The sequence below is a fragment of the Molothrus aeneus genome, chromosome 18 (genome assembly GCF_037042795.1).
Source record: "Molothrus aeneus isolate 106 chromosome 18, BPBGC_Maene_1.0, whole genome shotgun sequence".
NCBI lineage: Eukaryota > Metazoa > Chordata > Aves > Passeriformes > Icteridae > Molothrus > Molothrus aeneus.
In genome coordinates, this window is record NC_089663.1 from 12,746,839 (window position 1) to 12,770,903 (window position 24,065).

The window sequence follows — 24,065 nt, forward strand, 5'->3', positions numbered from 1 at the left end:
GAACTGCTTCCTAAAAGACTCCTTCTAATATTACAAATGTATTTTCGTGAGCTACACTCAGGGGAAAGAAATAATAATGAAGGAATGCAATTCTACAGACAAATGTTCCAGCTCTCTGCCTTCCTCACTAAAGACAGTCATTTCAGCTAAATGCCTAAAGGCATTTAACTGTAGCATTTGTCAGTGGAATAGGGCTGGCTTTAGGTTTCCCTCCTGATTTACAATTGAGTGTTTATTGGGTTTAGTGTACTGTAGCATGTTTTGTTAACCTCTAGAAAAACGCAGGCAGCTGGTGCATTAATCCCAGGGATGATACCTGTCAGGGGAGCCTGGGCTGCAGGGCTGCCAGGCTCTGGGGAGGGTTCTGGCTGCTCCCACAGGGCAGCAATCAGCCCTGCCCTGACCTGGGCCCAGCTCCTCAGGTGCTTGCTTGTGACATAGATCACCCATTCCTCCACGTCTTCATTTTTCAACAAAAAGAGGGTGAAAGCTGCATGGTTGGGGCTGCCATAGAGTCACCTGCCCAAGGAGCATTTGGGTCACGGTTTAGGTGTGTTTAAAGCACAGTTATTGGGAGCTTTGAGCCTGGAAATCCTCAACTGATTTGTGCCAGCCCATGGGAGTCACTGCCCAGCACTCCCAGCTCCTGGTCCATGCCCAGGGCCAGCAGTGTTTGCATTCCCAGCCCATGGGAGTCACTCCCACAATCCCAGCTCCTGGTCCATGCCCAGGGCCAGCCCATGGGATTCATTCCCCACAATCCCAGCTCCTGGTCCATGCCCAGGGCCAGCAGTGTTTGTTTGCACTCCCAGCTCCTGGTCCCTCCCCAGTGTTTGCAGTCCCAGCTCTCTCAGGGCTCCTGACACATCTCCCATTCACTTTTCCTCCTCATTTGTCCGGACCCACCAGTTGTCAAACATTTACTAGGGCTATGTGCAGCGTTGATTCATATTTAAATAAAGCCATTATCCCAGCCTTGAGTTCCAGTAGTTTTCTGCTCTTCCTCTTGAGTATTTCTCTCAGTAGTGCCATCTAATCAGCTTTAGGTTTTAATTAAACAGCTGTCATTTGCTTCCTAGTTGTGTTGCGACCTGATGTTGTATTAAATTTTAATTTAGCCTGGGCTGCATAAGAAGTAGATTCCTTCAGACAACAAAGACATGCTATTAGCAGGTTACAGTTGTAATTAAGAAGAGCTCTGCTGAAGTGCTAATGCAGTCAGGTAGAGAGCTGCACATAAACACACATAATAATAATAATAATTATTATTATTCAGGGACGGAGCCTGTGATATGAATGTGTAGCTTCCACCCCTTCAGGCTGCTGAGCTGAAGGAGTTGGTCAAGATCTGACCTCAAGAGAAGAAATGGGGAAGGATTCCTGGTTTTTCACCGGGGCCTTGTAGTGCCCACAGTCAGAGGGTAGTGCTGGTGGACCTGGCTGATGTTTCACTGTGCCACGTGGGAGGAACATCAGCTCAATGAGCCCTCTCTGCATCCCAGATGCTGCCAGAAATCACCAGCACAGGGAGCTGAAGCTCAGCAGCTCTTTTCCTGCAGGAAACTCTGCCATGGAAATGCAAACCAAGCTTTACGGAATTTAGATGAAATGTTATGACTTGTTGAAGAAGCACTAAAAGGTCTGTTTATAAATCTACTGGACAGTCAATTAGTTCATATTTCTTCCTCAGGGGAAATATATTTTGCAGTCTATAAATAGCCAGCTCTTAAGAAGGCCTTTACACAGCCTATTATATTTGTGTAGCACTCAGTGCAGGCACCAGGCCTCTGAGATATTGATTTCTGTGGTGGAGCTGCTCACAGTGGAGTGCAGGGTTTGGGAGGCTGCACCAGCTAATTAGCACAGGGGCTCCTGTGTGTGCTGGGGAGCTCAGGACAGTTCTGGTGCCTGTGTTTGTCTCATGCTCATCTTTCATGAAAGGAATGCAAATGCCTTTATAAACTTCCCATTTATCCTTCAGTGCAAAGTCTGAGGGCAGCTTTGGCACTAAAGAGCTTCAGAGGGGGCTGGAGGCTTGTGCTTTGCCACACAGGATGGCCAACACCTGTGATAGAACAAACAGAGCAAAAAACAAATGGGAAATGGATCAGGCCTGCTGAGGAGCTGCTTCCAGTCCACCAAGGTGCAGAGAGCCCTTTAATCCTGGCTCAGGGGTGTTTAATCCTGACTCAGTGTTTAATCCTGACTCCCTGGTGCTTTGATCAGGCTGTGATTGACACAAGCACTGCCTGCCTGACCTGAGCAGTTCACAGCTGTGCTAACAGAGAGTCTGGAAGTGGAATTTGTTGTGTGCTCGCTGTTTGTGACCTTGGCCAAAATAGATTTTCCCCAGATGTGTAGAAGAACACCATCTATTGTTGGAGGATGTTGGAGAATTGCTCCTCACGAGCCCTTTGACCCAGGACCACCAGGTCTTCTTCAAATATCTGATATTGAGGGCTTAGGACATATGGGGCGTTTGCAGTGGTGAAATCTAACTGCCTCTTCTCTGGCTTGTGGATGAATTACCTTCTCTTTGCTGTCTTATAAAACCTTTTTCCACGTGAGGTGCACCTAAGTGCTTTCTTCCACCTGGCAGTGCATTTTCTCCTCAGCCTTTTTCAAATCTCAGTCTTTGTAAAGGATTTTCCGTTGTTTTTTTCACACTTCCACTTCTGTCACATACTCCTCTCTTTGCCAGTGTCCCTCTCTCCTGGCTGGCAGCTGGTTATAAATGAGCCCGTTCCGCAGAAACAAAAACTAGACAGTCATTTACTGTGTAGAACATCTGGTTTGTGCCTCTCAGAGAACAGAACAAAGCCTGCACTTATTTCCTGAGGTGTTGTCCAAAAAGCCTCTCTGCTCAGGATGACTCTTAAATCACATTGGAGTCCGAGTGTGAAGCTGAGCACGTCCTTTCAGGGCTGTCCTGAGCAGAAATGGACTCCAGTGTGTGCTGGATGCTGTTCTGCTGCCCATAAACCTCTCTGGGGCTCTCAGAGGTGCCTGGCACTGCTGGTATTAGTGCTGCAGCTCATTTAATTCAGGCTGCTTTTTGTAGAAGGTTCCGAATATTGATTAATAATACATCTTAGTTGCAAGTATTTATTGGTCTTCTCCAGCTGTCCTTAGCTTGTGGTCAATGCCCATTATTCTCTATCAATCTAGCCAGCAGCCAGAGCAAATGATAGTGAATATATCTCCCTATGCAAGCTGCCATCAAATTTTTCACAAAAATCTATTCCTTCTTCCACCAATTCTAATAATGGAATTTAAAGTTAGATTGGTTTGAAGCAACTTTTTTATTCCCCCCCCCCCCAGCTGGCAAGCAATTAGTTTTATGGAAGTTGAAAAATGAAAAGGGGATTGATTCAGAGCAGTATTTCCTATTGCAGGCTTTTTGAGGGGGGCAGAATGAATCCCTGTGAAATCCCAGATCATTCCTTGCCCCACTTGTGTGTGCCACCTTTTGGGCTGGCAGTCAGCACTGCTTCTGCAGAGGCTGCTCCCCTCCAGCCTGGACCTGCTTGTGCCAGGCAGGGGCCTCTGTAGCAACTCATTTGGAGTAATTAATCAGCCTGGGACAGAGAGGAAGGCTGTGTAATGGAGTCATTAGAGTGCCAGCGCTGTGAATTCATCAGGGTTACAGATAAACGTGGTTAAGCGTCTCTAGGTGGGGAAAGACTAAAAAAATTGTGTATGGACGCACAGTTTTTCTCCTAATGTATTTATGGAAAGAAATGGTCGACTCACAGCAGAGTGAGCTGGAAGAGGAAGGAAGGAATGCTGTTGTGGTGGTGGAAAACCACCTCCCAAACCACTGGCACCATTTGGGGCAGCGGGCTGGGAGGAGCTGCTGATGCCCTGGAGATCCTGCTGAGCAGTGCAGTGCTTGCAGATCCCTTCCCTCAGCCAGAAATGTGTAAATGGGCTCAAAAGGGATAAACCCATGTTTGTCAGAACAGGGCTTGGTGCTCCTGATGCAGCTTTTGGCTTAGAAAGCTGCTAAAACATTGCAGGGAGCTGGAAGGGTGCGTGCAAGGGAAGGTCCCATCCCTGTGCCTGTCACTGTCATGACCCCTGTGCCAATCTCGTGCTGTTGTGCTGCTCCAACACTCACCCTGTGTTTGTGTGTGCCCCCAGGACACAGAAATCCTCAACACAGCCATCCTGACGGGCAGAATGGTGGCAGTGCCAGTCAAGGTGGTGGCCGTGCAGGAGGACGGCTCCGTGGTCGACGTCTCCGACTCCACCGAGTGCAGATCCGCTGACGAAGACGTGGTCAAGGTGAGGCACCCACACGAGTTTACTGGGTCCAGTTCTGGTCCCTCAGTTTGGGAAGGATGTTGAGATGCTTGAGCACGTCCAGAGGGTGCAACAAAGCTGGTGAAGGGCTGGGAACACAAACCCTGTGAGGAATGTTTGAAGGAGCTGGGGCTGTTTAGTCTGGAGAAAAGGAGGCTCAGAGGTGACCTTATTGCCCTCTTAGAGGTGACCTTATTGCTCTCTTAGAGGTGCCCTTATTGCCCTCTTAGAGGTGACCTTATTGCTCTCTTAGAGGTGACCTTATTGCCCTCTTAGAGGTGCCCTTATTGCCCTCTTGGAGGTGCCCTTATTGCTCTCTTGGAGGTGACCTTATTGTTCTCTTAGAGGTGACCTTATTGTTCTCTTGGAGGTGACCTTATTGCCCTCTTAGAGGTGACCTTATTGCCCTCTTAGAGGTGACCTTCTGGCTCTCTTAGAGGTGACCTTATTGCCCTCTTAGAGGTGACCTTATTGCCCTCTTAGAGGTGACCTTATTGTTCTCTTAGAGGTGACCTTATTGCTCTTAGAGGTGACGTTATTGCCCTCTTAGAGGTGACCTTATGGCTCTCTTAGAGGTGCCCTTATTGCCCTCTTAGAGGTGACCTTATGGCTCTCTTAGAGGTGACCTTATTGCTCTCTTGGAGGTGCTCTTGTTGCTCTCTACACCTTCCTGAAGGGAGGTTGCAGACAGGTGGGGTCGGTCTCTGACAGAACCAGAGGACACAATCTCCAGCTACGTCAGGGAAGGTATAGGGTGGATATTAGGAAGAAATTTTTCACTGAAAAACTAATAAAGCACTGGAATGCTCTTCCCAGGGAGGTGGTGGAATCACCATCCCTGGATGTGTATAAAAAAGGACTGGACGTGGCACTGGGTGCTGCAGTCTGGTTGAGGTGTTAGGGCAGAGGTTGGACTCGATGATCTTAGAGGTCCCTTCCAAACTCCTTATTCTGTGATGCTGAGTTTGTATCTTTCATTCCTCCTCCAGCCCCCACACTGGGATTTTCCATCAGCCAGTCCTTCCCAGTGCTGGGGGTGAGGAGGGAGCTCCCAGAGGGGCTGCTCGGATCTGCCCAGGTGTTCCTCTGCTGCCCAGTGCTGATGCAGCCCATGGAGGGGCGTCAGCTCCTCCCAGAGGGGTCTCTGCTCCTCTGGGCTGTGTCCTGCCTGTGGTTTCACAGCAATAATGCAGAATATTGGCACAGGGGACAGGAAGTTTCCCTCGTGCTCTGGCTGCATCACCAGCCAGGAGTTTCTTATAATGAACAATCCTGAACTGTACCAACACCTGTAGTGAGTGACAGGGATAGGAAATAACAATCATACTGCAAAAAGTCTTCTAATGAGAGCTGTGAGCTTTTAAACAAATTTAAACAATGTTGTGCTGTGCTTTAGTGTTGTTTTTTTTTTTTTTTAATATTGTGTTCAAATGGTTCTGTCTCCCTGACATTGCAATGAAAATTGTGTTGATGTGACTTTACCAAGACCCTGCCTGTCTGACTTCTGACACCACTGCATAGCCTTCAGCTTTTAGCTCATTAGTATTATTATTATTTTAGACATAAAAGAGGTGCTTTTGAATATCTTGAATATATTAACTTGTTTTATTATGTGATTTGGGGGTGTTCTTGTTTCAAATGAACTTAAAAATTGACTACAGAGAATTCTGTATGAGGTGGGTTTTTTGGTATTACTCCTGGGTTCCATATTTTCCCTTAGGTATCAGATAGGGAAAGAAAAAAAATCCGATTTTCTTTTTCTGGAAACCAGAATTCTTTGAAAGTTCTTACCAGAGGAACATGGATGAATATCTTTGTTTATAACTAGATTAATTGTCAAAGGAAAAGACTGTCTTGATAAATGTTGCTATTCTTTACATTTTTTTTTCTGTGTGGCATACAGCTATTATCTGATTAGTGACTATTATTTATCAGTTGATAAACATGGTCAATGAATTGTATATTATAAACTCAAGCATCAAGTTCTATATAATCAACATACTGCTGGGACTGTCTTCTTTTTGCACTTCAGAAAACCAGATCCAAAAGGTGCTGTGTGGGGACTTTTATTTTTATTAATTGAGTTTCTAGGACTTGCTGTTCTTTGAGAATACTGGACTCAACCAGACAGGATTTACAATGTTTTGTGGGTTTTTTTGGTAGTGATTTGATATAAATCAGGTTTTCATTTGTCTGCTTTAGGAAATTATTTGGGTCTGAAATCACTGACAGTAGGCAATGCTCCTGGCCTGGTACTTGTCTCTCAAATATTTGGACATAGTGAACAAACCCAAGAGGTCTCAATGTGGTCTTTGTTGAGTTGGTATTGCCTCATCCTGGTGGTATAAATGGGGAGTAATGTTATTTTTGTGAAAATTGCAGCATACTTGCATGATTTCAGTCACCAATTACTGAGACTGAATGCTGTTCAGGCATAATTTTTTAACTGCAAATATATGTATTGGTTGCAAGATTGAATCCATAACAATTAATTAGCTGAGTTAAAATCTAGTACAATGTTTATGTGCCTATATTTTTTTCAGAAAAATGCATATTCCATTTACAAGCCCCTTTGATAAAGTCAATATTGACTTTGCTTCTGAATTTCTGTTGCCTTTTCCATATAGGTTGTAGTGCTAAGCCCTCTAATGAGAGTTGTCAGGCATTTTGGATCTAATTGCCTTATCTTAAGCTTCTTTTCACTCTTAATTCTGCCTTTATTGTTTCTTTGATGCTGGAGACATATTCCTATTCTTTTGGGCAGAATAGAGTGTTGCATTCTTAACCTTTTATTTCTGTTTAATAGCTAATGATTTAATAGCCAATTAATGAGACAATTCTTTGATCACTGCTCTAACATCATTATTTTCAGTTAAGACAGTGAATTGAAGCTAGATTAAATAAAAACAGGCTTCCACCCAGGCTCTTATGTGTTTGTGCAAAATGTGTTTCTCTGGGCAGGGACCTGATGCTGCTCAGAGATGGGCAGAGGGATGAACAAGGGATTTATTTGTGTGCCAGAGCTGGGAATCTTCCCTGTTCTCAGCCATTGAACAGTTTAACAGCTACCCAAGGAGAGAATATTTCAGCTCCTTTTTTCCAAAGCCTACCTAATTAGGGGTAAATATAATAAAACACACCCAGGGTTTTTTGACCTTGCATTTTCAGCATATGATCCTCAAAGGGATCTGACAGCTGAACTTGCTTTAGTTCATCCCAATCCCTGCTTCCTAGGTTTGGACATAAATTCTAATACTGACCAAGCCTTCCACTGGAACTGGCTGCCCTCTAAAATATTTGGATGGAAACATTCCTGTAAGTCAATGAAAGTCTTATGTTTATTCCATGATTTAAAAGGAACGTTTAATGCTGTTGGCATTTGAGGGAAAAGATTGGCTTTATGATTAAGGCACTGAAATGCTCCTCAGCATTAATTTCCATATCTCTTGCTGATTTCCTGTGTGACTGTGGGTAAATCACTCATTCCCCTTGGAATCTTGCTTCCTTATCTGCTAACAAGGAGAGAAATTCATCCTTCACCCCTCCTCCACCTGCATTATATGAATTATAAAGCTTCTATTGACTCTGATGACCAAAATCCTCATCTTCACCTCATTCAGTGTCTCCTGCCAGGGACCCCTTTCTTCCAGGAACCTCTGTCCCTGCTTTTCCTGCAAACCCTAAATAAATAATCAGGCCGTGAACCTGAAAAGAAAGAAATGGTGGGAGCGTGGCAGAGGTTGATTACAGAGGGTTTATTGCAGGAGGAAATGGACCCTGAGGGGCTTTGGCATGGCCAGCCTGCAGTGAGGAGCTGCAGGCAAGGTTCATGCCCTCCTCTGTGAGGGTGCCTCTAAAAGCCTGAGCTGAAGTAATTCCACATGAAGGGAAATTCTGAAGACTCTGGGGTCTCATGGTAGTTGTAAACATAACCATCAGCATCAAATGAAGAAATTCTAATGAGGACAGCTCCTTAGTCCAAATGTTTATCTCAGCAGTGTTCAGCTGAGAGAGAGACAGCTGCCCAATTAATTCATCCTTCCATTAGTCATAACTCCATGTCCTTTGCAAGTTACTCAGAAAGTGACTGATTGTTCCAATTAATCTCTGCAGTCACTCAATGCCTTACACCATGGACTAATTTAGCCTGATTTTTTTTTTAATTTTTTTAATTTTTTGGTAGGAGAAAAGGCCCTCAGTAGAACAGCAGGGAGTGAGGGGCCTCCCCCTGCCCATTTGTGCCCACACGTGAATCAGTAGGAACAGACAGGCTCCCCGTGCCCAGCACAGGCACACTGAGAACGATGGTGCTCAATAACACCCCGTGAACTCCATCTGTGCCAGAATGTGCCTTCCTTGTTATCTTGCTAGAGGAAAGCTCTTCAATGAATTATTTTTCACCTTTTCATAATTTCCTGTCTAATTATAATGAAAGTAAAATTCAAACTGTTCCTGCCCTCTACTTTTGGAACACAAACCTTATCTTGAACTCTCCATAATTAATGGTAAAACAATAGAAGACCTAATTTTCCTGGCAGCAGCCAGCCAGGCTTTATCTAATGTGCAGAAAAAACCAGTGTAACAAAGGCAGGAGAGGTAATAGCTGAAACAGATTAAATCTGAGGAGAGTTCTTCCCTCTTCCAGTCAAAGCAGATGAGTGACTGAGGACCTTATCCAACAGCCCTGGGCACAGGGATCTCCAGCCCCAGCACAAAGACTGCAACAAGGATCCATGGGCAAAAACCAAACAGGGGAATGGAGGCATACTGAGCTTCTCCAATTCAGATGACACTGAATTTTTGAGAACAATCCCTTGCTGCAGACTCACAGCACATTCTTGGGACAATTTGCAGAAAGAAGAGCCTGCCTGGAAGCTGCATTGTTAAATACAGCTATTTATGCAGCAGCTCTCAAAACAAAGCCAGAGCTTGTAATTTGTGAGTTCTGCAGCTGCTTTGCCATTAAAGTATGTGATCAAGAATGTGATGGACTTGTACATAAAGCAGAGCTAATCTTGTTCCTCCATCTATCATATTTTTGAGTACCTATGACTGTATTACCCAGCAGCTTTATTTTGTGGTCACTCGTGCAGAAATTACCTTCCTTCAGGAGGCCAAACTCTTCCTGGAAGCAGTGAAAATCCTCTCTGCTTGTTTATATGATGGATTAACTTTGGTGCCACTTGGCTTGTTGCACTATGAATTTTGAACCAGATCTTGTTTTCTAAGTGATCTTTTTCTTCAGTGGAACAGTTCAGGGCTGGCAGAAGGGAATGGACCCTGCAGGTGTGACTGCCCCAGAGCAGGAGCCAGGGTGCTGAAAAAGCTTTTAAAGTGTGAGTGTTTAATGTGGTGAGTCCTTCTTGGTGTCCCTCCTGTCCTTTAAATCTCACCCGGCTGGTGCCCCATGCCCTCAGCTGTGAGCAGCCCCAGGTCAGTGCCAGCTCCGTGCCCAGCTGTCCCCAGGAGCTGGCAGGGATGGGCTCTGCAGTGCATGGCACAGCTCCTGAAACAATGACAGGGAACATTCCTCAGCCGAGCAGGAGCATGGCTGGGAGCTGAGCAGGGTTTTTGGGGCTGAGGAGCTCTGGTTCAGCTGCTGTCTCTGTCTCAGCAGTGCCGTGGCGATGACAGGGACGCTCCTGTCCCAGGAGGATTTATTGGCCAGAAAGAGTTGTCTTGTTAAACATCTTGCCTTTTGTATCTGCAGGCAGATATGCCTCAGTTAGGGCAATAATGAATTATCATCGAGCTGTTTGCAATTCATCAAACTTATAAATTAGAGCTTCTTGCAATTTCTGGTTATTTTGGACAAAAAGTCCATTCTCTTTGTCCCCATACAAAGTTCATCTTTATGAGTCATTAGGGGTGGGCAGGAGAGCACATCAGATCTCTCTGCAATATGTCTGCTGTTGAATTAAGGATTTTGCTCTTTGTTGAAATATCAGAGGTTCTGACATCCAGGTCACCAGATTCTGCTAATTAGTTTTCTAGCTTGACAAAGTATGATCAGAACAGAGGCCCACAGCCACTTACTTCATATTAAAGATTTAGCTTGAAACTCTCTCGCTACAACAGGTGGAAATCTGTATTGTTTTAGGATTGTGCCAAGCTAAAACTTTGTGTTTGGAGTTGTATTTGCACACAAACCAGCTCCATGTAGAGCAATAAGGATGCCAGCGAGGCAGTCGCACAAAATCACATATTGAGGCATTAATATTCTGTATACAGCACACGTTGTACACAGTTTATAGCAAAATATATGTGTGTGCCTTCCTGAAGCTATATTTGAACACACACAGCCTTCAAAGCCAGCTTGAGAAAACAGTGTTTTGTCTGGGAGAAGGATTCGCTCAGAGCAGACCACACCGACATGTGCAATTACACAGATTTCGGCAGAGATGCTTATGGTGTCTTCCAAGGCACCAGCTGCTACTTCAGAGGAAGAAAACAATTCTATGGCTTAGCATTTGGCTGCTCTGAGAGCAGAAATGCAAAGGGCACGGATCCCAGTCCTGGGAAACAATCATCACCCAAACCATGGCATTGCTCAGGATAAACTCTGAATATTTTAGAGTAAGAAATGCACGAGTAAATGAACAACTCAGTCCACGCTCAACAAAGGCAGCCATAAGTAGCTGTTGTTGGGAGAAAATGACAAACTTTTACAGGCTTCTCCTCCAGATTCTGTAGGACACAAGCTGTACTTTGTAGACTTTATCCTAGCTGGCCATTTAAATATCCTAATTGCAGCTCTGTGAACCTCATGATTCCGAGGCTTTCACACCTCTTGAACTATCATTCTGCTTGAGCAAATTAATTCAGATTCCCATTGTCATCAAAACCCTGGGGCCAAGCTGTGCTCTCAGCTGAGGTCCTGCCAGTGTGTGACAGGCAGGGGAGTGACAGGGGCGTGCAGAGGGCACAGTTTGCTGGTGTCAGAGTTAAAGCAGCCATTAGCTGTCAGCCCTGGATGGAGCAAAGCCTTTCTGGGCTGCCCTGCCCGATGTGGGAGCTGGAGGGGGGACAGAGCATCCCCTCCTGAGCCAGAGCAGGGCCTGGGGCAGCACCACCGGTGTGACAATGCACCCACCCCCAGGTGCCTCCATTTCCAGAGAGCCTGGGGCTGAGGTGTCACAGCAGAAACAGACAGGACTCAGCTTCTTCATGCAGAAAAGCCAATTCCTTATTCACAAAGCTCATATTTATAGGAAAGATCAGAAAGCACCGTGTTAAATCTAATTGGCTAACAATACACTGAAACTCAGTTTACTTGCCGTGTGTATATCCATCAAATCCCTCTATTTTTGGTTAGTTTACATAGTTTCTTCACGGATTCTCATGGGACAGATCTTTTGTTATTACAGGTGCACCCTATTTTTCTCCACAAGAACAGATTGTTGTGCAAACTGGATGTCATTCCTCTGATTTTTTCACATGGGGACTTACAAGCTGCCTGCTAGCTTAGCTAGAGCAGCAGGCCCTGAACCCTATTTTATAAAGCCTTTCTTTTATTCTATCTCTACCTGTCTGCAGCACTGGGGCAGCTCAGCAGTGATTTGCACTGGCAGAGCCAAAGCTCTGCGTTTCCCCAGCTCTGTGGGTCACAGTTGGGTTCTGAAGGCAGCTTGGGTGTTTATTTCTGTGCTTTAGCTCACCCACACCTGTGCTTTAGTAGTGTGTTCTGAGATGCTCTCCCTTGAGATTGGAATTGGAGTTGGAGATGGAGATGAGGAGGCTGCCATGGCACCATCAGTTTGAAGTACAGTTAATTTATTTGACAGAAGAAGCAGCTACTGTTGACAGTAACCAGCTCCCTTCCTCCTCTGTGGGCAAAGGCAGCTTTCTCTTGCTAGGTTTTTAGTTATTTATGGTTTTGCATTCTCATTATATGGAACTGGAATTCAGAGTGAAAGCTAGTTTGGTGCTCTTCACAGGATCAGGAACAGGAGGAGAATTAACACCTAGGTTGGATTGGGATTCTGAGGGGAATGGGGAAAACCCAGCCTTACAGAATCGTGCTTGATGCTGAGTTATTGAGTCAGACAACTCATTAAATGAGGATGAAAGAATAAAGTGAAGTTATAAACGGATTTCTTTTTCCATTTGCCTGAAGTATGGCAGAGTTGCACTGGGGTGTGGTTTTTCTCCTATTCCAATTAATTGCACACTCTGGGAAGAGGGTGCCTCAGCTTCAGTTTGAGCAGTGGCTTCCATGGTTAAATAAATGTCAGGATCTTGCACTTTGTTTTGTTTTGTCAATTATTAAGGTCTGATTTATACTCATGGCACTGTACCAAGACATTTACTCCCACATCTAAGACTTGAATTGCTAGAGTTGTTTTTGTGAGTCGAGCCAGGCTATTGGAGAATGGTCCAGGTAAATATTTTAAAATATCAAAAGTGTTAAGTGGCAATTAAACTTTAAAGTTTGCATCTGTTCAAGAAGAAGTTGAGGGACAGATTTGGAACTCTGTGATGCTTGGCTGGGGAATTAAGCAGCTTTCCATCAAATTCACTGTGAAAACGAATCCGTTTTTGTTAATATTAAGTTGTTGAGTTTTAGTCCTTTGATGAATTTCTCCTGAGGAAAAGCACTGGAAGTGCTCCATGGTTCAGGAACAAATGGGCATCGTGTTCAGGGAGAGCAGTCAGCTCCCAGCCCTGGCCCTGGCAGGGCCATCCCTGCAGCCTCAGTCACCCTGGTGTTCCAGACAGTGATCAGCACTTTGGTTTTACATCTGCTGCAGCTCCGTTCACAATGGAATGGCAAAAACTTGGTTTCATTTAAAAACACGGAAGTTTAGAGTCAAACCCAAACCCATGGTACAAAACCAGAGTCTGGCAGCAAAGGGGGAGGCAAAAAGAGCATCCAAGGCCATAGGGATGGATATGGAAACTGCTGGGCTGAGGGTGAAATCTCCCCCAGTGTCAGCCTGGCCCCAAATCCCTTGTGAGCCACAGGGGACAATGAGCAGAGAGCCCTGAACTGGTGGAGGTGTCAGCAAGAGGCTGGGAGAGGAACATTTCCCTTCCTGGCACGGGCCTGGGCGTTCATTTGATGGATTATTCAGATTGCCTGCAGTGTGCTCAGCCCTGAGTGCCAGTGCTGTGCACACAGTGCCCGCTCTGCAGCTCTGTCCTGCAGCTCTCCCTGCAGCTCTGTCCTTCATCTCTGCCCTGCAGCTCTGTCCTTCATCTCTGCCCTGCATCTCTGCCCTGCAGCTCTGTCCTTCATCTCTGTCCTGCAGCTCTGTCCTTCATCTCTGCCCTGCAGGTCTCCCTGCATCTCTGTCCTTCATCTCTGTCCTTCATCTCTGTCCTGCATCTCTGTCCTGCAGCTCTGTCCTTCATCTCTGTCCTTCATCTCTGTCCTTCATCTCTGCTCTGCAGGTCTCCCTGCATCTCTGTCCTTCATCTCTGTCCTGCAGCTCTCCCTGCAGCTCTGCCCTGCAGCTGCACAGGAGCCCCACAGGGCTGGCTGCAGCACAGACATGAGCTGCAACAGCACAACAGCTGCAACACAGAGACCAGGGAGCTCATCCTGTGGTGAGCTCCTTGTGCAAACCCCCAGCACAGCTCAGCAGGGACCGGGGATGGATGAGATTGCAGGGCTGCCAGCAAGGGCACTCCTTTGTGTGAGAGGCATTGTCACAAAAGAGGAGCTCCTAGCAGGAAGTGCTAGCTCCTATTTATATTGTTTATTTATTTGCTCCTTTCCAATTGCTGCTTCTGAGATTGCTGTTAGGATTTAATTTGCAACCCCCCTCCGGTGGCTCTCAGGTTTCCTTCTGGAAACATAAGAGGAAATCCTTAAGACACACAGTTCTTCCTTAGATCTCTTACAATCAGTATTAGGCACTGCAGAGCCAAATTAATGTATGCCCTTCCTTATTGTTTCCCTTCTTAATTCATTTCTTTCCATAAAGGCTCAGCAAGCAGCAATTTTCCAAGTGAGTTTTTAATCGCCTGAGCTCAGCATGATTACTGTCTCACAATCTAGTTGCCATTTGATGCAATCAGTATTTCAGAATACAATCATCTTTTTTTTTCCCTCCCCAAAACTGAATATTACATGGCCAGCTGATAACACTTGGCTTCAAAGAAACATGAAATACTTGCAGTGCTGTGTGAGAGAATAGAACTTGTGATTGCAGGGTCTTCCCCAGCCAAGTGCATGGAGGTGATGTGAAACACTTTTGTAAGATGGGGCACAAAGAAATTCATTATTCCAATGCAAAGAGCACAGGCTGGGGAGGTGGAGAGGGAAGGAAGGGGAAGATGGGAACGTGGCATGCTGAAGCATTTCTTACTGCTGGGATGTTTGCTTTGAAAGGGCCTTTCAAGAGTACATGTTGCCAGGGGAGATTTTCTCTCCACATCTTTTATTGCCACCCCACAAATAAAAGATTTCAAAACAGCCATACTGGAGATCTGCAGACTTAAATAGTTCCTGCCACACAGAAGCTGGAGACTTCCAGATTTCCCCAGCCTGCAGTGAGTTTAGCTTGAGAGATTATGAGAGTGAAATGAGAAAGTCCTTCCTTGCAGTAAATGCTTCATTGCTGTGTTTTTAAGCACATTTTGTGTACTATAAATGCCAAGAAAATATTTTCACAATTGCTAAGTGAAGATCAGGATCTGAGGACAAAAAGCAGAGGCAAAGTGGCACGGAAGGAGAGAAAGGATAAAGGGGAACAGCAGCTGCAGATCCTGTACCCTTAGGGCAGGGCTGTGTTTCCTCCCTCCATCCCATCCTGCAGCTCCCCAGGGTCCCCCTGCTCCTGCAGAGCACCAGGGATGGCTTTGGTGTCCTCATGCAAGGTGACACAGGGAGAAACCCCCAGGGCTGCAGCTGGACCCTGAGTGCATTTCCATGGGGAGGATCCATCAGCAGTGCTGCCATGGAGAGCTCAGACCCTGAGAGGCTTTTCCTTGGTGCTGTCCCTGCACAGAGTGACAGCCCACAGGGTGTGGATGCTGCCCAGCCCTGCTGTGGACACCTCAGCACTGGAATTGTTGTGTGGATGCTGTGGATTCCAACAGCACTGGAATTGTTGTGTGGATGCTGTGGATGCCTCAGCACTGGAATTGTTGTGTGGATGCTGTGGATGCCACAGCCCTGGAATTGTTGTGTGGATGCTGTGGATGCCACAGCCCTAGAATTGTTGTGTGGATGCTGCCCAGCCCTGCTGTGGATATCTCAGCACTGGAATTGTTGTGTGGATGCTGCCCAGCCCTGCTGTGGACACCTCAGCACTGGAATTGTTGGAGTCCCAGCTCGTTTGCTGTTTGCAGGGCTGTTGGTGGGTCTGAAATCTCCCAGACAAGCCATTTGCTGAGACCTTCTGTTCCTCACAAACGTGACAGTGGGGCTTGTTTCATTGCCTTATGCTATTATTGATATTTTCATCTTGTGTAACCAGTTCTGCTGAGGAAAAATCTATTATTGCCAACTTTGATCCCCGGAATTCTTGTTAGAAGATGCCTCCAAGCTTTGGCCCATTTGAGGAATGCACAGATGGTTTTGTACAGGAGTGTGGCTCCTCAGAGAAGGCTGCTGACCTTGTGAGAGTCAGGGATCCTGTTCAGTGACACTGAAGAGATCCTGAAGGGGGCTGCTGCTGCCTGTCTTTCAAATATTTTTTTCTGTCTGTCACTGGGAGTTCAGGAAGAGCTGCAGGCTCAGGGAAAAGCCTGTGGTACCTGAAAATGAAGGTGATTCTAAATAAAGAAGGCTGGGGTGAGACTGACAGGCAAGAAGTGAAATAAGGGAAAGAAACAGAAGGTATCCTGAAAAGCAGGAATTTTACTGGAGCACCTCATCCCTTCCCAGAATGCTGGTGCAGCCTCTCCTGAGCCCTGGGCTGTAGCTGCAGGCACTGTGCCTGTGCTGCTCTCCAAGGAGCAGGAGGTGCCCACGGGTACAATCTGTCACAACTGGGGTGGCTTTTCACCTCTCAAGAAATGGATGCTTTGCACCAAATCCTTTCCAAGGCTCTTGGGTGCTCCTTTCAGGTGCTGCCAGGTGTGTGTCACTACAGGACACAAAACAAAACAACAAAGACACACAGCTCTCTAAGGTAAAAAAGAGGGTAGTTTAATTTGTGACTCCAACATTTCTAGATTTCCAAAAGTGACAGTGGGTTGGAGAATGACAGTGCCACCTCTCCAGTGACACTGCACAAACCAACAGTCCATCAGATTTTTCTTCTTCCGTAAAAGAATGCAAAACAATGAGTTATTTACAGAAAGTGTGTGAGAAAGTTCGTTACAAGAATGTAAAGATCAAAAAGCTTAGAAAAGCTTTAAAAACCAGAGCAACAAGTGTGTGAGGTGCACCCTCCAGGTGCCAGTGTGTTTCCCAGCCAGGAGCACAGAAGTGAATTTGGGTTATTCTGCTCTGAATAAAATATTTTCTGCATGATCCCCTTGAACTGCAGTGTGCAGCCAGAGCTGAAGGGCAGCATGGAGGGGCATTGGAATCTGCATGAGAATGAGAGGCTGAATCAAGAAGTGCAGGTGCCCTGAGCACAGCTCTCTGAGGACTGCAGACCTTCTGCAGTGTTGGGCAGCAGTGAAGGCAGCAAAGTGCTGAAAACCAAACTTCTCACTGCCACAAAGAAGGATCCTGTCTCCAGTGAAATCAACAGGGCTGCATCTCTGACCTGCATGAAACATGAGACTTGAACAGGGTTAAAGGAGCTGATGGCTTGGGCCACCACAAACTGACCTCAGAGCCCCTGCTGCAGGGGTGTCCTGCCATAAGGATGAGATTTCTGACAGCAGAGAATTTCCTTCAAACTCAGGAGCCCTCCTTGAAAGGCTGGCAAGAATATGAAAATATCTCAGAATAAGCCGAATGGGCAGAAAAAAATGTATGGGTTTTGGCAGCAAGCATGGTTAAAATCCCAAACAGAACTTCACCAAACCCTCCTTTGCCACAGGAGTGGGAGATCAAGGTAAGAAACTATTTGAAGATTTTGGGATGAAATAGGAAGTGAAGCTGCAGAGGAGGAGATGACAGCTGTCCTAGCACAGCCTCCAAAGGGCACCTGCAGCACAAACACTGGGAAAAAATCCAGGTGATGTCAGCTGAGAAGCCACTATTAAGAAAAACTTAAAGAAGACAGGGAGCATGAGGCTCGTCTAGAAAATAAAGGCAAAATCTATTGAGCCTTCAGTGCTGATTGCACAGAGAATAAAAGCACAGTGCAGCACCTGCAGCAGGGATGCCTGGGATGCAAATGCTGCACAGGACTTGTGTTCTGCTTGGGAAGAAATGGGGCAATCACAGCACTGGTTTGCAGTTTGGTTAGTGGGGATGGGGAGGAAGTGTCTCCAGAGAGCAGCAGCACAAAGGAAAGTTGTGCATTAATTAAGAAATTAAATCTGTCCTTCGCATTAACTTGTTCTTTTGTAGCTCTAGCAAGTAGGAGATGAAAGTAAGAGTTTCATGGGAAGGAATTTCTGTGTCTGTGCATGGGATGTTCACATCTGGGTTGCACCTCTGTGCCTGCTCTCTGACCATGTCCCTCTGAGCAAACCCCCTTGGGACTGGCAATGTGACTAAAATTCAAATAAATCTCTGCTGCCTGAACCAGTCTGGGTACAACCACAGCAAAGAATGGACCAGAGCCTGCAGCACGTGGAAAACTGCAATTTATTTTTACCCAAATCCAGCCTGAGCAATGTCCAGCTCATCCAGGTGCACTCCCTGGTGCTCTCAGCCTGCTTGGTTGCCTGATTACTTTGTTCTCATTCTGCTTCCCCTGCCTCTTCTTCCAGGCATTTTTAACACAGGCTTTTCCCATCTGTTTTTCTAGGGATTTTTAACAAAGCACCATTTTTAATGACATCATTTCCTTTCCAGACACAATCTGGAAGCCTTTTCTGTTTGTGTGGCACCTGTAAATCTTCTGGTTAGGAAAGAGAACTCATAATTTCTGGTAAAGGAGTCAGATTTATAGGTTTTCTGTGATTCTGGGGATGTATTTTTATGTCTCACATAGCTTTTACATAAACTTCTCTTGTGATGAAATGAAGAGAAGGCAGAAACCTTTTCCCACTCTTCCCCTGTTTTTCTCTTCTTTCACCATGGCACGTTTTCCTGTATCTACACAGCCCTAAGGGAAGATGTTGAAAAACAAAAGAAAAGAGGAAAAATCCTAAAGTACAAGAGCAAACTTATGGCAGCACTCTGCAGTTTGTCACTTACCTTTCATGCATGAGCTGGAACAGTTGTTTGTTCCCAGATTCCAGGGGGAAACTGAAGAACTTTACAGACCTGTCTTGGCATTTAGACAGGGTTCATACCAGTCCATGGCAGAAAGACTGACAGATAGGAAGGCCAGCTCGTTTGTAAATGGATTTTAACAGGGTGTTGTTGGATGAGAGAGAAGCCCAGTCCACATATGTCATGCAGGCTTTGGATCAAAAATGCTCCAGTGAGAGCACAGTGCAGGACTCAGGCAGCTCTGCACTGGTTTTTCTGATAATTCAATCTCTGCCTGTAAGTGAAAGTCAATAGTGAAGTATTGATTTCAATAAGTCGTGGTTTCTGAAGAGCTCCATGAAAAAAGGCAGATTTTCTGTCACCCAGAATGTGGCATTTTAACATTTGTTCTCACTGTGAGTAGGTTTTTTTAAAAGTTCTTCTCAAAAGAGGAAAAGTCTGTGGTTTGTTTTGTTTTCTGCCATGAGGTCTGCAGAATCTTTTTGCTGTGATTTTGGGAGTTTTGGACCTGCCACCCTTGTGCTGCCAGGGCCACAAGTGTCCCTTGGAGCCACCTATGACACGTCCTCAGGGGTTTGACAGGCCGTGTTCCCTTCTTGGGAAAAAGAGGGATTGTGCCAGTTAATTCTTCTGTAAAATCCCCATGGATGGCTCACAGGGAATCCCCAGAGGAACATAAACCCCCTCAGTGGCTCGTGGCAGGTGTGTGGGGCTGGATGGATGGGCTTGGGCAGCACTGTGCAGAGAAAGCTGTCACCCCTGGCAATGTCCCCATCACCCTGCAGGGAAAGGTGTCACCCCTGGCAAGGCCATGTCCCATCACTGTGCAGGGAAAGGTGTCACCCCTGGCAAGGCCATGTCCCATCACTGTGCAGGGAAAGGTGTCACCCCTGGCAATGTCCCCATCACCCTGCAGGGAAAGGTGTCACCCCTGGCAAGGCCATGTCCCATCACCCTGCAGGGAAAGGTGTCACCCCTGGCAAGGCCTTGTCCCCAGCACTGTGCAGGGAAAGGTGTCACCCCTGGCAAGGCCTTGTCCCCATCACTGTGCAGAGAAAGGTGTCACCCCTGGCAAGGCCTTGTCCCAGCACTGTGCAGGGAAAGCTGTCACCCCTGGCAAGGCCTTGTCCCCAGCACTGTGCAGGGAAAGCTGTCACCCCTGGCAAGGCCATGTCCCCATCACACTGCAGGGAAAGGTGTCACCCTTAGCAAGGCCTTGTCCCCATCACTGTGCAGGGAAAGGTGTCACCCCTGGCAAGGCCTTGTCCCCAGCACTGTGCAGGGAGAGGTGTCACCCCTGGCAAGGCCATGTCCCAGCACTGTGCAGGGAGAGGTGTCACCCCTGACAAGGCCTTGTCCCCAGCACTGTGCAGGGAAAGGTGTCACCCCTGGCAAGGCCATGTCCCCATCACACTGCAGGGAAAGGTGTCACCCTTAGCAAGGCCTTGTCCCCAGCACTGTGCAGGGAAAGGTGTCACCCCTGGCAAGGCCTTGTCCCCAGCACTGTGCAGGGAGAGGTGTCACCCCTGGCAAGGCCATGTCCCATCACACTGCAGGGAAAGGTGTCACCCCTGGCAAGGCCATGTCCCATCACACTGCAGGGAAAGGTGTCACCCCTGACAAGGCCATGTCCCAGCACTGTGCAGGGAAAGGTGTCACCCCTGGCAAGGCCTTGTCCCAGCACTGTGCAGGACACCTCAAGGGCAGCACAGCAGCTCCAGCCTGTCCCTGCAGGAGGAAAGGGAGGTGTGGGAGGTGTTGGAGATGTCAGAGCCCCCTCACTCCTGCTGGCCTTGGGGTGGGAGCCCAGCATCAGTGCCCAGCAGTGCCAGAACATTCAGTGCAGCTCATTCACTGTAGCACTGCAGCAGCCAAACATCCCTATTACAGTTGCACCAGGCATTTGTAATTACCTCAGTATAATTACTTTTGTAATTATAAATATACGTAATTATAAATAATTGTTTGTAATTATTAAGATATTCTGCTCTGCAGAGGTTGGGATGTGCTGCTTTCACCCTCGTTGGAGTCTGGATTTCCTGGCACAATGGAAGTGGAAGAGCAGAGAGGGCAGAGCAGGGGTCACCCTGAGCTTTCTCTCTGAACAGCCCCTGCAGGATTTGTTCTGTTCCATTCTCTGCTCCTTCCTGCACAGAGGGACAATTCACTCCTCTCCTGCTCCAGGTGCACAACACAGAGGCAGCTGCTGGTGTGAGCAGCAGATTTTCCATATTTTTGTTACACAGGGACTTTTCCTTTCCAGTCTCTGGTCCAGGGGAGCTCCCTGTGTTTCCCTGAGGAATATTCCCTGTGAGTGCTGTCCATGGAGCACAGATCAGGCCTGGCACAGTCCAGAGGGAAATTCCAGAGCACTTTCCTGGCCAGGGAGCCTCTCCTAATGCTGATCCTCTGTGTCCTCCTGGATTAGATGAACAAGGCAGTCCACTATAGTCCAGTCTCAGAAGACCAGAGGAGAAAAGTAATTTTTAGGTAAAGACTCTTGACCTTCTCTCCAAATAATTCTATTGAAGCACTTGGCTGAATAAATGCAGTTTAAGGGCTGCTTTTCTTGCCTGTGTTGTCTGTCCTAAAGTCCCTTTTTCACTAATTAATGAATTATTTGTGGCTCAGAGACTAAAAACTAACTGGGAAGACTTATGAATGTCGATGCAGCACTGCCTAAGCACAGGACCAGAGTTATCTGTACAAAACAAAAGTGTGCTGTTGTGTATCCAAGAGCTTTCTGGGGATTTTTTCTGGTTTTCTGTTGATCCTTTGGGATAACGATGGTGTATCCTTGTGTTACTGGGAGAAGATTAAAGGCTAGATTAGTGTGGCAAATATTCATGACTTAAGACATTGCTCTTAATGCTGTTAAGCTCCCAAGCTTTAGAGCCTTTCTGTCTGCTCTTGGGGGCTTTGCAGTGTTGTTGTTGTTGTTGGCACACTCCCATGGCAGCCCTGGGGTAGGGATGCTCTGTCCCATGGCAGGAGGAGCAGCACCTGGGGCTCCTTCTCCTTGAGGGACACCTTGAGAGGCTCCCTGGAGCAGAGGCTGGGCAGAGTTACAGGAATAAAGCAGGGATTTATTAAAAGGCCTTCAAAGGATGCACCTTGAGCAGTGCAGGAGCTCAGCCAGGGCTACACCCAAGCTGGATGGCATGGCTTCAGTTTTCACACTTTTATGAGTTTTGGTCCATTTCCATATTGGGTTCATTGTCCAATTCCAGCTCCAGGTTCTGCAGTCCCACCCTCCCAGGTTGCTCCCCTCCATTCCCTGTTGATTGCACTTTTTGGGGCTGGGGCTGCAGTGGTGTCCTTGGTTCTGGGGCTGGAAAGGGTTGTTCTGTGTGCCTGAGGAGAGGAAAAGGATTGTTCTGTGTGCCTGAGGAGAGGAAAAGGATTGTTCTGTGTGCCTGAGGAGAGGAAAGGATTGTTCTGTGGGCCTGAGCAGAGGAAAAGGATTGTTCTGTGGGACTGAGGAGAGGAAAAGGATTGTTCTGAGGGACTGAGGAGAGGAGGAAAAGGATTGTTCTGTGGGACTGAGGAAAAGGATTGTTCTGTGGGACTGAGGAGAGGAAAAGGATTGTTCTGTGGGACTGAGGAGAGGAAAAGGATTGTTCTGTGTGCCTGAGGAGAGGAAAGGATTGTTCTGAGGGACTGAGGAGAGGAGGAAAAGGATTGTTCTGTGGGACTGAGGAGAGGAGGAAAAGGATTGTTCTGTGGGCCTGAGGAGAGGAAAGGATTGTTCTGTGGGACTGAGGAGAGGAAAAGGATTGTTCTGTGGGACTGAGGAGAGGAAAGGATTGTTCTGTGGGACTGAGGAGAGGAGGAAAAGGATTGTTCTGTGGACTGAGCTGTGAGGAGAGCTGCTGACACTTTATATGGAGTTCAGAAATGCACACTGACACAGTACAGAATCTGGAAAAGATGAAAGCTCAAACTTCAGGCCTGCTGAGGGTTCCTGCAGGAGCAGCTCAGGCATTGATGGGCACCTGCTCTGCTCCCCTGTGCTCCTCTGCAGCTGGGCAAGGCTGAGCTGTCCTGCACGAGGGCTCTGCTCACTCGGTGCCCTGAGCTTTGTGCACCCTGTGTTGTCTCACCTATGGAGTATTTGCATTCCCCAGGAATGCTGAGGAGCCAGCAGGCACAGAAGGGTGCTTGGCTTCAGCAGTTAGAGCTCATCTGCTGGGTTTTCTCAAACACAGTCTTTAGAAACTTCTGTTTCCCCCTGTTAAAATATTTTTGAAAACTTGGAGGATACGCAGTACATGAAATTGAATGAATATGCATGTAATTGTTTCTTTTTCTTTAATTTCATGGAGCCTTAGATCTTAAATTTCAGTCACAGGGATTAGAGCCATGAATCATGAACATTTAGTTTACTTAGTGCACAGAAAATGACTTTTAAAGCCCATTATTCTGCAAGGAACGTTACATCTGATGCTGCCTGAGTATTTTCCCCTCTTACTTCTCTCGCCCATCTGCAAATTATTCTGTCAGTTTATAACCCCATTTGTGTGGGCAATTCAGTTGGGGGAAAACAGAGAGGGGGGAGAAAACCCACCTTAGCTTACAGCTCAAACATATGTGTTATTTTCACCTAATTAACAGCTTTTACAGAGCAGGTTCCGTGTTTGCAATTAGATGGGTGCAAGAAGGAGCTGGTACCATCTGCTGGGGTTTCAGCACAGAAACAGCTCTTGAGCCCTTCTGGGATAGCAGCTGATGAATATGAAAAATGTGGATGTTTACATAAACTAACGAGTGCTGGTAATGCCTTATCTGCACAAGTGGAAGGATCAAATATTTGAGCAAATCCACCTCAGACGAGAGCATGTGCTTGGGATTGGTGCTGGTGAGAGATCCTTTGTCCCAGTGCTGGGAATGGAGATGTCTGGTGGAGATGAGCAGCCTGGATGGAAGGATGCTGACAAGACCAGCAGGAACCAGGCTGGCTTGCATGTGAGACTGCTCCAAAGAAACAGAAACTCACAGAGCAAGAGTGGGACTGACAGGATTTTGATCACAAGTGGATAAGGAAGAAAGGAGATCCTGCTCTAAGCTCTGCTCTGTGTGTTCTCATTACCAACAAAAGTAGTGATTGAATGGGAGGAAAAAAGTATTCCTGAAGCTTTCCCTAAACACAAACTGTGCTGAGACTGAAATCAGCTTGAACTTGCTTCATGTGCACCTGCTCTGCTGCATCCTGGCAGTGGAACTGCTGCTCCATCAAGGGATAATTGCAGTTGGTCCAAACAACTTGAAGTGTGACACAGCAGAGAGCTTGAGCCTCCAGAACCACACTGCCTGCAAGTCTTTGTTCCAAGCTTGTGTCACAGTTGGCTGTCACTGCATTACAATAGACAGCGAAGTCCTCACAGCCCTGAAAACTCCTGGTCTGGGGCCAGTAAAGCAGGAGAAAGTCTCTCACTTGCTTCAACAAGGGCTGGATCAAATTTTCAGAGGCAGACTGTGTCCCTGCCATCCCGTTCTCTTTCACACATCTCAGCAGAGTCCCTCT

At 46.8% G+C, this 24,065-nt stretch overlaps 1 protein-coding gene across 1 annotated transcript in view; it reads left to right on the forward strand.

Annotated features, from left to right (window-relative positions):
- TMEM132B (transmembrane protein 132B) overlaps window positions 1–24,065 on the forward strand; it is a 223,861-nt gene that overhangs the window by 172,087 nt on the left and 27,709 nt on the right. The window contains exon 5 of the mRNA XM_066561984.1: window positions 4,144–4,287. Coding sequence (XP_066418081.1) covers window positions 4,144–4,287 — 144 coding nt within the window. The remainder of the gene's footprint in view (window positions 1–4,143; window positions 4,288–24,065) is intronic.